General features: G+C 34.8%; 1 protein-coding gene across 1 annotated transcript in view; it reads right to left on the reverse strand.

Annotated features, from left to right (window-relative positions):
- The window catches only part of PCCA (propionyl-CoA carboxylase subunit alpha), a 618,789-nt gene that overhangs the window by 228,986 nt on the left and 372,984 nt on the right, over positions 1 to 16,819 (reverse strand). The window contains exon 18 of the mRNA XM_044669343.1: positions 1,552 to 1,654. Within this exon, the coding sequence (XP_044525278.1) occupies positions 1,552 to 1,654 (103 nt within the window). The remainder of the gene's footprint in view (positions 1 to 1,551; positions 1,655 to 16,819) is intronic.

A 16,819-nucleotide genomic window follows, 5' to 3' on the forward strand; every position in this document is an offset into this window, starting at 1 on the left:
AAGTTGACTATAAACTATTACTCTATTACAAATGATAATATGGAAAGAAGTCTTGATCAATGATACATGTAAAACCTAGTTGAGCTGCTTATTGGCTATGGGAGGGGGAAAGGAGGTGAGAAGAGAAAAATATGAATCATGTAACCATGGAAAAACACTCTAAATAAATAAACAAACAAACAAACAAATAAATAAATAAATGAATAAATGAATGAATAAATAAATAAATAAATAAATAAATGAAAATTTAAAGAGTCAGCCCTTCACACACACACAGTGAAAACTTATATTTGTTTATATGCTTATAGGCGATCTACTTAGCTACACAAATTTGCTATAAATAACATGAGACATTTACTTATTTCCATGACTTTCATGCAATACTTTTCAGTGTAATGCCTTAATAATAGCAGAAATTTTGGTATACAAAATAGAACACAAAGTTTTATCAAAACTAAATTGATCTAGCCCCAATAAATAATGAGAAACTGTAATTTTCAGAAATTACCAGGATCAGTATCTCAAGACTCATTAGGTTTCACTTATAGTAACATTTATTTGCATTTACATCTAAATTTACTCCTAAGAGGTATAATTGTTGTTGGTTATTTTTTAAACCCTTACCTTCCATCTTAGAATCAATACAGTGTATTGTTTCCAAGACAAAAGAGCAGTAAGGGCTAGGCAATAGGGTTTAAGCGACTTGCCTGGGGTCATACAGCTAAGAAATGTCTGAAGTCACATTTGAACCCAGGATCTCCTATCTCTATGCCTGCATCTCAGTTAGGTGGCAGAGTAGACAGAGTATGGAGCCTAGTGTCAGGAAGATCAACTCTTATCTCAGTCACTCAATAGCTGTGTGACTCTGAGCAAGTCATTTAACTCTATTTGCCTTAGTTTCCTCATCTATAAAATGAGCTGGAGAAGGAATGGTAAACCATTCCAGTATCTTTGCCAAGAAGAGCCCAAAGGGGTCATGAAGAGTCAGAAAGGTCTGAACAACACCAATTTCCTAGTAAATTGCTAAAGATTAAATCTACCAGAGCACAAAGACAAAAACAAATTTCTCAAGGTACAAATTTTAAATCTCTTATAAACAGCAGGTTTTAAAAATAACATGTATGCTACTATATTTATACATTGGCAACTCCCTATAGATGTTCACCATACCCTAGAATTAAAAAGGTTCATTCTGGATTCTATCCAAGGAGGGTTTAGCTACTTAAGTTCCATAAGACTGTCATTATAATATGGCAATCTTATCTATGAGAAAGTTATAAATCACTGATTTCTGGCTTTATATAGATTCCATGGTTTATTAATTTACCTAAATATTCTGGTCCTCATAAAGAAAAGAAAACATCATATTCCCCATTAAAGAAAATAATAAGCATAAAGGAACTGGATTTTGCAAAATATGTGACAAATGCATAAAGGTACTGAAAGGCAGAATAGAACTGAAGAATATTTTTAGAACTGTTTTCACCTAATTCATTATTCATATTTCATATGATCTAATTTCCTAATTACTAAAAAAATGATAAAACTTACACAAAATGTTGAGCCACTGTTTGATGCTATAACAGAGTGAATTTCATCTCCCATTTTGATTGATAGGTCCCAGTTTGCCATTTGTGGCTTCTGGACAGGAATTCTAAATAAGAAGGGAAAGAAAAGCAATTAATATTTTCAAATTATTATTTCTTTATTTAAATTGGCCTCTCCTACTTGGTGTCTTAAAAAACTAGAATTTAATGATACAGATACAAAAAAAAACACATAAGGAAATAACTATCTTTTAAAACCCTATTTACAAAGCAGTGCCCAAATCATAAATCAGATATTTTATAAAAATTTGTAAAAAAATTGAATCTCACTCTTATCTGATATAAATACATACATTCAAAGAAGTAAACATAGGCCACTAAAGACTTATGAGCAGAAAAGAAACATATTAATGTATTTTAAGATAATTTTACTAGCTATATGAAGGATTATTATTTATTTTTGTTTAGTTGTTTTAGTTGTGACTGACTCTTCATTACCTGATTTGGGGTTTTGCCATTTTAAAACTTTTCTCGTTCAATTTACAGATGAAGAAATTGAGGCAGACAAGGTTAAGTGACTTGCCCAGAGTATGTAAGTGTCTGAGGCCCAATCTGATGCAGGAAGATGAGCTATTCAGACTCTAGGCCTAGCACTTTATCAGACTGTGCCACCTAGCCACCCTACGTGAAGGATTGATTGTAGGAGCAAAAAGTTGGAACATGAGAGTATCATAATAGTCCAGAAAAGAAGTGATGGGGGTCTGAACTACTGTGGGCATTATGTCCAGAGATGAGGGCAAGAATGCAATCAATATTGTAGAAGTAGTATTAGACAGACTCAACAATTGCAGAGGTAAAGTGGAACAAGGGAAAAGGAATGATTAAAGTTATTACAAAGTTGAAGTTTTGGTTACTTTTGAAGGCAGTGGCACCATCCATAGAATTACAAAGGCTAAGATCAAGACCAATTTAGGGGGAATCAGTTTTGGACATGCTAACATTCAGTTGTTTTGGGACCCAATGAGATGAAGACATATGGCAAGAGGCTAGAAATGTGGAACTGGAGTTCCAAAAAGAGATTATGGAAGAAGAGATTAGGAGGAGTCATCAGGATATAGGAAAGAGTTGAATACTTAAAAATAGATAAAATGGTAAAGGAAGAGACTATGTAGAGAGAAGAAAGGAGATTCAATGGCATACCCTGGGAAACGGAAGGGAATAAGCATTTATATAGCATCTACTTTAGGCCAAACAAATATTATCTCTTTTGACTCTCACAAAAAGCCTGTGAGGCAGGTGCTATTATTGCCTCCATTTTACAATTTATCCAACTGTGGCAAACAGAGGTTAAGTGACTTGCCTAGTAACACAGCTAGCAAGTATCTGAGACCAGATTTGAACTCAAGTTTTCCTAACTCCAGGCCATTCAGAGCTCTAAACACTTATCACCTAGCATTGTTTAGGAAACAGGAAATCCACTTCTCCACATAGTAGTTGGAGTAGTAGTAGGTCAGTCCAAATGGTGTATTTCCATCAAAGATTTATTTAACTCAGTCTCATTTTCCTTCCTTCCCAAACTCAACTCCATGGCTAACCAATTCCACCATCCTTCCCTTTTGAATTCCTTGTCCTGTTGCTTCTCCCAGCTTGTCAAACTCAAACTCTGCTTCATCTAGGAAGGTAAGGAAATATGCATTTACACAGCAGCATCTATTAGTGCCAGGCATTGTGCTCAGCACTTTATCAATAACTCATTTTATCTTTATTCCAATCCCGAGAGACAGGGATTACTATTCTCTACATTTTACAGTTGAGGACACTGAAGGAGAAAGAGGTGGAGTGACTCACTGCCTAGCCTCACACAGCTAGCTAAGAGTCTTGATTATTGATTTAAACTCAAATCTTCCTGACTCTAGGCCTAGAGCTCCAACTATTGCAATACCCAGCTGCTTGCTAGGGAAGTCTACTAAATCAAAATAATCTTAATAACATTAAGATGTTTTCATTTCTTATTTGGTAACTATTCATAGCTGTAGCTGAATCAACAAAAACCCAGTGGAGGTGGGGACATACTAATTTTCATGAGTGTAAAGGAGTCCTGGGAGGTTAGGGGGTTAGGGATGGAGGTGGTACAGTGAATAGAGTATGAGGCCTGGAGTCAGAAAGATTCATCTTCCTAACTTCAAATTTGGCCTCAGATATTAAATATTAAATAGCTGTGTGACCTTGGGCAAATCATGTAACCCTGTTTGCCACATCTGTAAAATGAGCTAGAGAAGGAAATGGCAAACCACCCTGGTGTCTTTGCCAAGAAGCTCTCAAATGAAGGCACAAAGAGTTGTACATGCCTGAAAAAATAAATGAAAAAGAAAGAGATTTATAGCCTACTGCATCCTCTTTGCAGCTATATCAAATCTTTTTTCTCCTCAAGCTTCCTACATATCTCCCCACAGGCTGTCTTCTCAATTAAGGGTCCAACATTCTATTTTAGAAACAGAGGCCATTTATTTTGAATATCTCTTTCTATCCTACTTTATACCTTGAAATCCATTGAAAATATTCCCTATTCTTCTATTTAATCTAATCTCTGATGAAGGGTGAAGAGCCTTTCCCCTTTTCAAGATCAACTATATACTACATGAACCTTTATTATCTCCTCCACCATATTGCCCCTACAATCATCTTCTCTCACTTTAATTACTGATTCCTCCCTTATTGCCTTATTGCCTATCCTCTCTTCTCAAACCTAGCAATCTGGCTTCTGGTCTCATCACTACTAATGAAACTGCATTTCTATCAATGAACCATTAATTAACAAATCTAAAAGCCTTTTCTCAGTCTTCATCCATCTTGACTTCTGAAAATTTTAACATTATGATCACCTTTCCTACCAGATACTTTCTCTCTCTAACTTTCAATGACATTGCTCTTTCTTGGTTCTTTTCCTACCAATTTAACCACTCCTCAGTCTCCTTCGTTTTATCATCATCCATATGATGTCTCCTAACTTTGGTACTGAGATTTATTCTTAATATCATTCCATTTTTAATATTGCTCCGTAACAATGCATTTTATTTCCAAGTCTTTTCTTCACTACTTTGTCCTCACACACATAGAAATGTCCTTGCTTTCCTTGCCCCAGAGCATCTTCTAAAACTTGGATAAGATTGAGAATGTAAGTTCCATCTTTTTCCTGCAAACAAATCTGGCTTCAACCAAACATGTCCAGGGGTGGCACAGTTGTGTCCTTGATTTCTTCCACAGGGATGAATGATGGGAATCAAACTTAACTTCTCCATCTAGATCACTAACAATATTGGGATCCTGTGATCAGGCATGGGACTTCCCCCTACTACTGTAAGGGGATTTGGGGAGATATTGGGCTGGAAGATATAGCCTATCTCCTCATTAGGTATCCACCAATTAGAGATGTCCTGAGCTGTCTAGGAGGAGGGCTGAATCATATGGCATTTTAGAATTATGTTTTCATGATTCAAGTCTCTGGTTGAATTTGTCTCTGATCTCTGACAGAGATCATGGACCATTAATTTATTAGTCATTGCTAGCCTAATTAAGAAATTGATTTTTCTAACCCAGAGTCCTGTCTCTTGGGATTTTACTTGTCATAGTAGTATCTCAATGTTCTTTCCTGGGTCCTCTTCTCTTCTCTTTATATTCTCAATCAGTTCTAGGCAGACAATTCATGTACCTTAGTAATATGGCTCTAGACTTTCTCCTGAGGTTTAATGCAGTATTTCCAAACCCCTACTAAATTTTTTAAATTGAATGACTCACAGGCATCTCAAACTAAACATGTCCAAAATATCAAATATTCTTTTTTTCATCCTCCAAACCACCCCTATTCCTAACTTCACTTTTTTTTTTTCAAAGACACCACCAGTTTTAAATGCACCAGTTAATCAGGTTTTCATCCTATCTTATCAGGTGTAGAAACCTGTTGATTCTTCTTTCACCACTTACCTTGTATGAATATTCTCTCCTCCACTCACACAAGCAAGCCCTTGCCACCTCTTGCATGGATTATCAAAATAAAGTGTCTCCTCACTACAATATGTCTTCCACATAGCTGCCACGGTAATTCTCCTAAAATACGGGTCTCACCATATCACTCCCCTGCTCAAGAAACTCCAATGGCTCTCAAATATTCCTGAGATCAAATACAAACTCTTCTCTGTCATTTAAGCCTTTCACATTAACTTCAACCTATGTTTCCAGGCTTACTGTACATTATTCTTCCCCAACTCTACAGTTTACCTAAACTGGTCTTCTTGCCAGTTCCCATACATATCACTCTAGTTCCCATTTCTATGTCACTGCTGTTATAAGGAAGAGAGGATTTTTAAATTTTTTTCTTTATTTTATTAATTTATAACATTTCTCTATGGTTATAGGATTCATGTTCTAGCCCTCTCCTCCTCCCACCCCCTCCCATAGCACACACACAATTTCACTGGGTTTTACATGTGTCATTGATCAAGACCAATTTCCATATTATTGATATTTGCATTAGGGTGTTCATTTTGAGTCAATATCCCTAATTATATCCCCATCCACCCATGTGATCAGGCAGCTGTTTTTCTTCTTTGTTTCTACTTCCACAGTTCTAAGGAAGAGAGGATTTGAGCATGTGATGTGGGTCTGCAGGGAGATGCAGATGCAGGGAAAAGATTCTAGAATGTGGGAGTAAAGGGTGAGACAGTTGACTAAGGTTTAATATGTGTCTTTCTCTGGTTTGACCTGGAGGGACTGGCTGCTTTTCCTTGGTGGCTGATCCTATCCTGTACTACCTGATTTCCCATCCTGCTTGCTGCCCTGTACTGTGATCTTCTGAGTTTCCTGGTGTGATCCTGAACCATATGGGCCATCTGTCTGTAAGATCAGGTCTAGGTTCCTTGTGGATCCAAGATCTCTCCCTGAGCCCTGTTAAGTTTGCCACAGACTACAACTCTATTCCCATCAAAGGGCAGTTGGTTTAGTGCAGGCTTATCTAGACTAGGGACTGGGATCTTTAGACAGTTAGGTAAGAATCAGCATAGCTCAAACTCTTTGAAGATTCTCGGCTACGAGACATTTAATCTGGGGGGGGGTTTAGGTAGTTGAATTGGTGTTAGGGTTATCCAAAATTCCCATTTAACCTTTCCCTGTTATAATAAATACAACATCCATCCCTGCTAATTAGTGGTCTGTGTGTGTCATCTCAAATTCAGGCTATGCCTGTTGGTCTTCTCTATCCAGTTAATCTTCTGATACTGGCCCTATCCTAATCATCTGGTCCCATCCCCTAAACCACTCTCCTATACTGCAAAAGCTATTGTTATCCATGACTGAAATGAATCCCTCTCAAATTCTGTAGTTTCCTTCAAAACTCTACTAAAGCATCACATGTGACAGTAGGCTTTTCCTGGAGCCTCTCGCTGTTGGTGCTTCCTTCCAAATTGACCAAATTTTGTGTGTGTGTGTGTGTGTGTGTGTGTGTAGTACATATGTAGGTATCTTTTTTTCCCAAACAGAATTTAAACTTCTTGAGAACAAGCAAGGATTGTTTCATTTTTGTTGTGGCATCTTTAATGATCTAGCATAGACAAACCTTTAGCACATGTGCCGAAGAGGGCTGTTCCCCTCCCCATCTCCACACAGGCTTGAGGACATTTCTCACCTGACCTGCTCCTCTGCCCAGCAGTCCAATGGGAGAGCTTTCTCCCTCCCCTGTCTGGGGTAAAGGGGCAGTTTAAATTCGGCATGATTGTTACAGTTTGGGTATTCAATCCCCATCACTAGACTAGATAATTGATAAGAAGCCTGTTGATAAATTATCTGATTCTCTTCCTAATTTTGGATGGTTAATTTTCTTCTCAATTGCTTTTTTTGAGATTTGTTTTTGTCTTTCCTTTATGTAATATATTGTTATAGTTATCATAATGACTTTGTAACCTTAAGCCCAAGTTATCCTTGGTCTCCAGGTATTTCTAATTGGCAGTAAGATTGTGTTTTCTCACTGAGAAAGTTTTTGGAATCTTTTGGTCTGATCTTTGGAACCTCTTTTGCATATGTTAAACTTGCTTAAGAAATGGTGATATAATTGATGCCTTTATTTTCCTTTTATTTCTGATTTTTCAGAGTTGATATTTTTAATAAACAAGTTAGTTAGGTGTCACCATAATGTCAGAAAGTAATTTCTCATCTTCATCTATTCCTATAATTTGATATTTATTTTGACTTGTGCTCTGATCAGTTGATAATCTGATTTCAGGCAGCTGACTTTGAAATGACTGCTCTTATCTATAACTAGTTATTTTCTGTCTGTTCAGAAACCATAGCCCAAAGTATTCATCTTCATGGTCAAACTTCTGATAATGAATTTATTCATATTTAGGCAAATCAATTTTTGGAAAACAGCTTGGTAGAACCTGGCAGGGCTTGTATTCCAATGGCAGAGGTTTCAAGAACCAAAGCACTTACAATGATATGAATTTTCACAATAGAATGAGGTTGGAGGCAAGGGAATACTTTAAAGAAATAAAGAATTCAATGAACCATACTATTCTTTTTATATTTCTAAGTACCCATAAGTAAATAGCAGTTTTACTTTTAAAAATTCACATAATATTTTGACACATCTTGCTTTCTATACCAGAGATGCATTTTAAATTAATATTTTTAAAATACTGACACTTAAAATCAAGGCATAAGATTTTAAGACAACAATTTATTATTTTTGAAAATACAAGTGTAAATAGAATTCCTATAGTAAATTTAATTCTTTATTCACATTTAAATACTAAATATGGAGATGATTCTAGAAAATGATTTTATTAGTTCCCATGAGAACCCAAGGATCATTTAATCCAGTGGTTCTCAAACTTTTTGGTCTCAGGACTCCTTTGCACTCTAAAAATTATTTAGGAACCCAAAGAGCTTTGGTTTATGTGGGACCAGAGAGGCGAAATGAATTCACCCAAGGGTCTCATTATTAAAGAAGCAGAGTAAGGATATAACCCTTGAAGTCATGAGACATGTTGAAAGCCTTGTTCTGTTATTGCCCTTGGGCAAGTTACTTCATCTCTATAGTCTATAATTCCTTCATCTTGAATTTCTCTAAGATTCCTTACCATTCAATGATTTTGTAACTCCAAATTCAATGCTTTTCCTACTACAAACAGTGCAGAAAAATCAACTTATGGAATTAATGTGACTTCCTCACATTTTAATAATGGAAATAGTCTGATGACTATAGCTATGCAAAACTTAGGACAAAATTTAAGTTAAATTATAATTATAAGCTACTTTATTATCATTTATAGCACTTTGTTTTAGCTATGTAAAAATATGGATGTTATATATTTTATAGGTCTTTAAAGTTTCCAAGCCACTTCACATATATTATTTCATTTGAACCTCAAGACAACTCTGCAAAGGATATGCTACTAATATCCCTGAGAAAACAGTTTGAGAGACAATAAGGGAATTTAGAATAAATATTTAAAAAATCAGAATATACAATTTATGTAAAAGTCACTTTTATAAAAAAATAACAAAATTGAGAAATTAATTACATTCAATAAACAAACATTCAGCAATGTTCTTTGTTTAAGGGATAGGAAATCAAAAGAACTGAGTTGTAGTGCTAGTTCTGCCATCTTGAAAAAAATTCCTTATGCCTTTCTGAGTTTTGGCTTCTTACATACTAAACTGAGGGGAGTTAGACTAAATGACCAATTTTCTTTAACAAATTTTCCTTACTTTCCTTTTCTAAATCTTTAGACTCTATGAACTGAATAATGTATTTTTTTAAAAAGCTTTAGTGAGTTATATATAGATGACTTAATTATGGTAAGATGGAAAGGGGAACTAAACTATAAATAAAGATATTCAGATAAGTATAAAGATATATCAAAATATTTAAATGTTTTAAATATACAACTAAATTTTTCTTAGTGAAGAATACAATGGGAAGAACTAAGGATACATTTAAACTCTCAGAATATTAATAGTTAAATAAATTCATTCTAATGTGAACTGGTCTCAAAGTTGATTTTTATGAAATTCATTGCTGTCTACACTCTTTTGTCCCGGGAGAAGGAAAAAAAGCCTTGTGGGTTTACTGCACTTCATACATCACAATAGCACTGACACAAAGAAAACTATGTTTCCTTTCCTTCAATAAGTTTTCAGCAAGGAAGACTGCCATCTGATCAAAATTTAAATCCATGCAACTTATTGTTCAACCGCAAAGCTGACATCAATTAAACTAGTGTCTTTGCTATTCAAATAAAAGGAAAGAAAAGAAAAAATAAGAGAAACACAAGCAACTAACATAAACAGGCATTCACAAAAGCAAATCAAATAATAGTGCTTTAAGGCCTGTCCACTTTGATTGCCATCAGCCAACTGCTATAGAAGAATTCAATAAAACTACAATTTTCTATCGTTTGCTGTGAAAAACCTGTCTTCTGACTGTCACTGACAATGTAGTGAACTTTTAATAAATATCACTAGATCCTTTAGTATCATTGTCTTTAAAATAAAGAATAAGTTATACACTAAAAGAAATGCTATAATGCCTATCAAATGCCATATTTTACAGTATATTGGGCTAAATAACAAGAGACTTAACTCAAAGCAGGGTTTCCAATTATCAAGGATTATGAACATTTCAAAACCATATTATTCAGTAATTCAGACATTCAGTAAAGCTGGTTTTCAATTGTGCCATTACCTATCCAGCAATAAAATAACATGAAATATTGACTTAAAACAATGATAATGACAAAAGAATCATTAAGAAATCCTTCATCATAACTTTCACAGCAGGTGGCCTATAAAATGATCAAGAATAATATGCTGGATTCTGTAGTCACTGAGGTCAGTTTCTGCATACAAATTTTTTCAGAAAGAAAAAGACCTTCAGAAAGTGGGCCATTCATCTGAACCAAGTTCAGAGAATTTCCAGCACTGTGAAAAGATATGTTATGCAAGCACATAGATGTATTCAGTGGGGGTAGACTGAACTAGCTACATGGAGACTACAAAGGAGCCCTCCCATGGTTCATGAATAAGTCGAGGAAATGATCAGAAAAAAAGGGAGAGATGTTTAGACAGATGGCCCACTTAAAATGCCTGGGACAGAGTATAAGCAATTTTAATGAAACTTTAGATCTAACATATGAATTGTTTTCTTATTTCTCCCCTCCAACCCCCCTCAACCTGACCCAATCTCAAAGAAGACAAACACAAATTCAGCAACTGATTGATGAGTCCACTGCAGCATGTTAGGGTAGAAAAAAGCCACACAATTTAAGTATTATTGATAAAATAAGTACATATAAAGAAAAATTTTTCATAGAACCTTCAGCTATCAAAATGAATATAAAGGAAAGGAATGGATAGATTAAAGGAATTCAAAACTGAAGTCTACTGCCAAAAAAAAAAAAAACAAAAATGTAAGCCTTATTATATGAGTACTTTCAACACTCCAACATAAAAGTTTATCACTATAGAGGAAAGATAAAAGCTGTGGTTCCAGAAGATGTCTTTACTGTTATTAAAAAATACATGGATGTGCCCTAAAATTCTGGTTGTATGCAGTTAAAAAGCTATAGTCATTTATATATTCGTGTTTCTGTATATGAATGTGTATGTGTGTATGTACACACACATACCTAAATCTGTGTGTGTTTGTGTGCAGACAAGTATAGAAATATGAAGCTGTTTTTCCTGAAATTACTTGGTCCTCCAGGAAATACAAGATCAGCAAAATATTCAAAAAGTCATAGAAAATACTGAAGCTCAGTAAAAGTAACATTAAATAGCTTCTTAGGAAGAATATCTAAACTCCTCAACTTCAAATCTTAAAGTCTCTATATTTTTATCTATGCTAAAAAAAAGGCACGAGAGCTTTGAGCATTAATTTTTGGCAGTCAGGTATTTTTTAAGTCTCAGGGATGGAGAATCTAGGGCTCCTAGCTAAGATACTCCATGCACAACTCCATATTTATCTTGTAACTCACTGTCTAAAGTTAGAGGGGGACAGAAGAAGCTGTAGCAGATTTCTCATATAACTATCTGATGTGCCTCTAAGAACTACCACATGGTAGTCTGAGGACCTATTTGCAAATACTCACCCCCTAGATAGTATTTTCAAAGGCTAGTCAATAATAAAATAGTGCCAAAATCTCATAAATATTAGCTATCAGTAGTTAGAGAGAATAGCAAATTTTCTCAAAGCAAATAAAGTGTAAAGAATATAATACTTAGCAATATGTCTTACCCTTCCTGAAAAAGTAATGAATATTTTAAAATAAATTAATCATAAAAGATGAAAAAATTTAAAAGAGATATCATTTGACATGCATTATTTTATGAACTTGGGATCACAGGGGTTTAGAGCAGGAAGGGGCCTTAGAGATTTATTTTTTATTTATTCCAACTTCTCATTTTACAAAGGAAGAAACTTGTGCAATATTTTTGGATGAAAAAGGAAATAAAAAGCTTCAGAATACATCTCAACAAACAAGAAATAATTATTGAAAATTAAACTTTTGGTAAATGTATGTTTAAATGTCAATTAACAAATCAACATGCTAGTGATATGAGGACCTCCAAGTATCTCATTTTTTTAACCTTCTTTTTACCACCTTCTACAAGAGGCCTCTTCCAGTCCTCCTTAATCTTTATATCTTTCCTCCGAGATAAACCTCTCCAATTTATCTTGTAGTTATTGTGTTTGTACATAATCGTTTGTATGGTCTTCCCTCTATTAGATTTATCTTAAAGATAATAAATTAATAAAATATTAATTAAATCTATAACATGAAGGTGCTTTTTATATCAATAATGATATATAAAAGTCATGATTCAGACTAATCTGAAAATCCTAATAACTCTATATCGTTTTATTACATGTATTAAAAATGATAGTGAAAATGTAGACAAGGTGTCAAACCTGCCTCAAGGGCCATCTGACCAAATTAAAATGTAACTGAAAAAAGTTTAACAAAAGAAATAAAAATACAATATAATAGATCACTTTAATACATGTTTTTTTAAGTAAATATGAGCCTTCCAGGTTTTCAATTTAAGTTTGACAATAGTGATAGAGATTACAAGCCAACATCCATGCTATTACTTCTTTCTATAAAAGCCACCTGAATAGGATAATTCATTAAAATGCATTAAAGTTATTCCTATTGTGATTACCTCCTATGAGAAGAAGAGTCTGTTGTGGATGGAGTGTCAGGTATATAGACAAGAAGATAGATTCAAAAACACATCACATACTAGCATTGGAATCACAGGCAAGTCACTGATTCTTAAGCCAAGTGGATGTTGCAGAAACCTCTGAACCTGGACTCAGAAATACTCAAGTTTGAATTCAGCTTCAAACATTAGTTGTGGGACTCTGGGCAAATCACTTATCTGTCACCAGTTTCCTCAACTGTTGTGAAAATTAAATGAGAAAACATCTATACAATACTTTCAAAGTCTTAAAAGTGTAATGTAAATACTAGCTATTATTATTTAAGCCTCTAAGTTACTAATAATGTAATGAATTATCACTGTCTATTAGTCTGAAATAATTATAACATTAATCCATAATTCTATATTCTTTCAGGCTTACAAAGTACTTTCCCCATAATAAACTTGCAAGGTGGTTAGCATAAGTATTCTTATATTTATTTTGCAAATATAGAAACTGAGTCTCAGAGGTTAAGTCAGCCAACAATAAGCATTTATTAAGTTTACTGTGTATAACCGGACAAGATAACCAGGCAAAAACATAAATCACTGTCTGTACCAAATAGATTCTGAGCAAATAGAAGGCAAGCTCCAAGGGAAGGTATTGGCAGTGATGCAATCAGGAAAGACCTCCTAAGCAAGTGACATCTGAGCTGAGCACTAGAGGTAGAGATAAGGAAGGAGACAATTCTAGGCACGTTGTGAGGACAGCCAGGAACTAGGTACAAAGTCAGGAGATAAAGGGTCAGAAATGAAAAGAAGGCCAATTTTACTGGATTGTAAGCATGCCAAGTGGAATAAAATATAGGAAGAGTAGAAAGAGAAAAAAAAGGGGGAAGTTGTGAAGAGCTAGGTAGCTGTGGGACTCTGAGCAAGTGACTTAGCCTGTGACTACTCCTCAGCTGTGACTGTTTCCTCAGCTGTTGTTAATGAAATAGTAGGCAGCTGAGTGGCAGGATGGATGGAATACTGGACCCAGAGTAAGAAAAAAAACCAACTTTGTTCAAATACTACCTCAGATATTGGCTGTATGACCCTGGAGAAGTCACATCAACTTCTCTAGGCTTCAATTTCTTCATTCACGAAACAAGAATAATAAAAGTATCTAACAGGGTTATTATGAGGATGAAATAAAATCTATAAAATGTTTTGCAAAACTTAATGCAACACATAAATGCTTTAAGATGATGATGACAAACATCAAACAGCATTTTCTATTTGATCTTGGAGGTAAGAGGAAGCCACTGGAATTTAGCAATCTGTGGTGACAAAGTCACATCTGTGCTGTAGGAAAATGTCTTTGATAGCTGAGTGGATTCATTGATGTGGGTAAAGAGGAGGCAAGTAGACCAACCACAAAAGTCCTACAACAGATAATTAAAAAAACTATAAAATGTTGGCATGGTGAAGTTAGGGAAGGAGACATGAAAGATATTAAGAAGGTACATATGACAAGATGATATAACACTGGATAAGTGAAGTAAGTGTAATGAAGGAGAGATGGATAATAGGCTGTGAACCTAGGTTATTAGGAGGATGGTGGTTCCCTCGACAGCTAATATAGAAATTTGTAGGAGAGAAAGTTTCTTGAGGAAATATTATGAATTCTGTTTTGGACATATTAAGCTTTAGAAGCCAATGGCACATCCATTTCAAGATGTACAAAAATCAATAGATAATGAAGCTCAGGAGAGAGATTAAAGCTGGATTTGTAAAACTGAGAATCATCTGTACAGAGATGGGACAATTGAATCCCAGAAGATACTAGTAGAGAAGGAAAAGTGAAGGATCCAGACAGCACTTTGGAGAACATTCATGGTTAGTTCATGTTGTAATGTGGATGAAGATCTAGCAATGAGAAGGTATTTTCAAATGAATAAGAGAAGAAATAAAAGGAAGTCATAGCATAAAAACCTATAAAGGAATGAATATCTAGGTTATAAACAGTGTTGAATATGGATTTTGACAATCTGAGTCTAAATGCCTTTGTCTTTACATATGAATTGTGGAGGATAATGTGTGGGAGAAATGATGAAACCTAGAGCTCATCCTTACAGTGACCAGCCTCTGGGTGACTGCTTCCCATACTATGGCACCAACAAGATTCTGGCCCTAAGTCTCTTCCTTTTCTGTTCTTCTTATAGTGAATAGGGGTTGTTCCTGGCTTTCAGTATAACAATGGGGTGCAGACCCATTTGGATCTAAAGTTTACTATACAGCGGGCACCTGAATTTTAAGTAAGACTAATCTGATGTCACATACAGCTTGAAACTGCCTAGCTGACTTGCATTGTATGGGGTGATGAGATTAAAATAAAAGGACCATTATAGGTTGTTTTAACACTAGGAAAGAAGTAATGATGAATTTGTGGTCGGATGCTTTCTTACAGGAACATATAATCAAATTATTTCATAATTAGAAGGCATTTAAAAGGCTGTCTAGTTAAGTCCTCCATTTAATAGATGAGAGATCCAAGAGCCAGAGAGAAGAAGTTTGTCCCAAGACAGCATTATTAAGTAATAAGAATAGAAATTTTATCTGAGTGGGAGTAGAAGAAGGAAGGAGAAATTTTGGATCTTAAAACTTCAGAAAACATATGTTAGAAATTGTTATATGTAATTTGGAAAATAAAATATTTTTTAAAAGGAATAAAAATTCAAGTCCAGAAACTTCAATTTCAAATTCAACGATCTTTCCAATCTTACCTTTAACTTACCTAGAACTTACGAGCTCTACCTGTTGGGATTACTGTCAAGAAAAGGGATACTTGGCATTGGACAACAAACAGGCAACACTTAGGCAAACTAGAAGAAGCAAGGCCATCACAGAAATCATGTAGGTGGGGACTATTCCATCTATCTTTTTGCATTTCCAAGATTTCACACAATGCCTAGCACTGATAGGTGCTTAGTAAATGTTTTTCTTTTCCTTCAGAATAATTCGTATTCAAAGAAGATCTTTTTAGCTCTCAAACCTACAACTGAATGAACACAGGAGTTCATGCTCTTTTGCTATCAGATAAAGGCCTTTAGCATCTATGGTTTGACACATCCTGGCTATTTTTTCTAAAGGAGAAATGGTTTCTCTGAAGAGAGAGCTTGTGGGTGTTCAAAGGAAAGAGAGACCAATACAGATTGAAATTGTTGAAAACGAGTTCAGGGAGTCAGTAGATTTCAAAAATGGGTATAATTTTTATTAGTCAAGGAAGAAATGGGAAAGAGCATTAGAAAAATATCAGAACAGGACATAGAAAAGGAACAGATAGGAATAATCATATTCATTAGAGTAAGCAGATAAGGGACCAAAAAAGCTTCAGATGTGTACTGAGACAACTTTTTAACTTACACAGTTACCAGCCTAATTCAGGCCCTGACCACCTCTTACCTAGACTAAATCTGGAGCCTGATTATTAAATCTCTCCTCCATCAAGCTGTCAAAACAATCTTCCTGAAGCATAAGTGTGATCATATTACTGCCCTTCCCAAGAGCCTTAAGTAGATCTCTGTTGCTTAGAATGTTCTATCTCTCCCTTTCAGAATCTCTGGTTTCTTATAAATTTTAATTAATGTGCCACCTAATAAGAAAAGTCTTTCCTGACTGTAAATTATTAGTGTCCTTTTCTTCCAAATAACCATGTATTTGCTTTTTTGCTTAAATGATGTAACCATCAGGAGAATATACATTCACTGAGATTTTTCACTATCTCTGATATCTCCAGGTCAAAAACAATGCCTTCTGTGGCATAATAGATGAATCTTGGACTAGATTGGCTAGTTAGGTGAAGTTCTCATAAACAAGGCAGAATTTAAACTTGAAAAATGATGTAGACAACAATTGTAGCTTACTGAAGAAAATGGTTACACAATGAAAATTAATGAAAATTTCTTTTACATCAAAGAGCTTAATGAAACGGAGAAGGAAAATACTGAAATCAAACTGATAAGCTACAAAACTGGTGTGGTCATCTAGGAGTATGATGATGAGAACATGGTCAATGGCAACAACAGCTAGTCTGA

This window comes from Gracilinanus agilis, chromosome 3 (assembly GCF_016433145.1).
Source record: "Gracilinanus agilis isolate LMUSP501 chromosome 3, AgileGrace, whole genome shotgun sequence".
Classification (NCBI taxonomy): Eukaryota; Metazoa; Chordata; class Mammalia; order Didelphimorphia; family Didelphidae; genus Gracilinanus; species Gracilinanus agilis.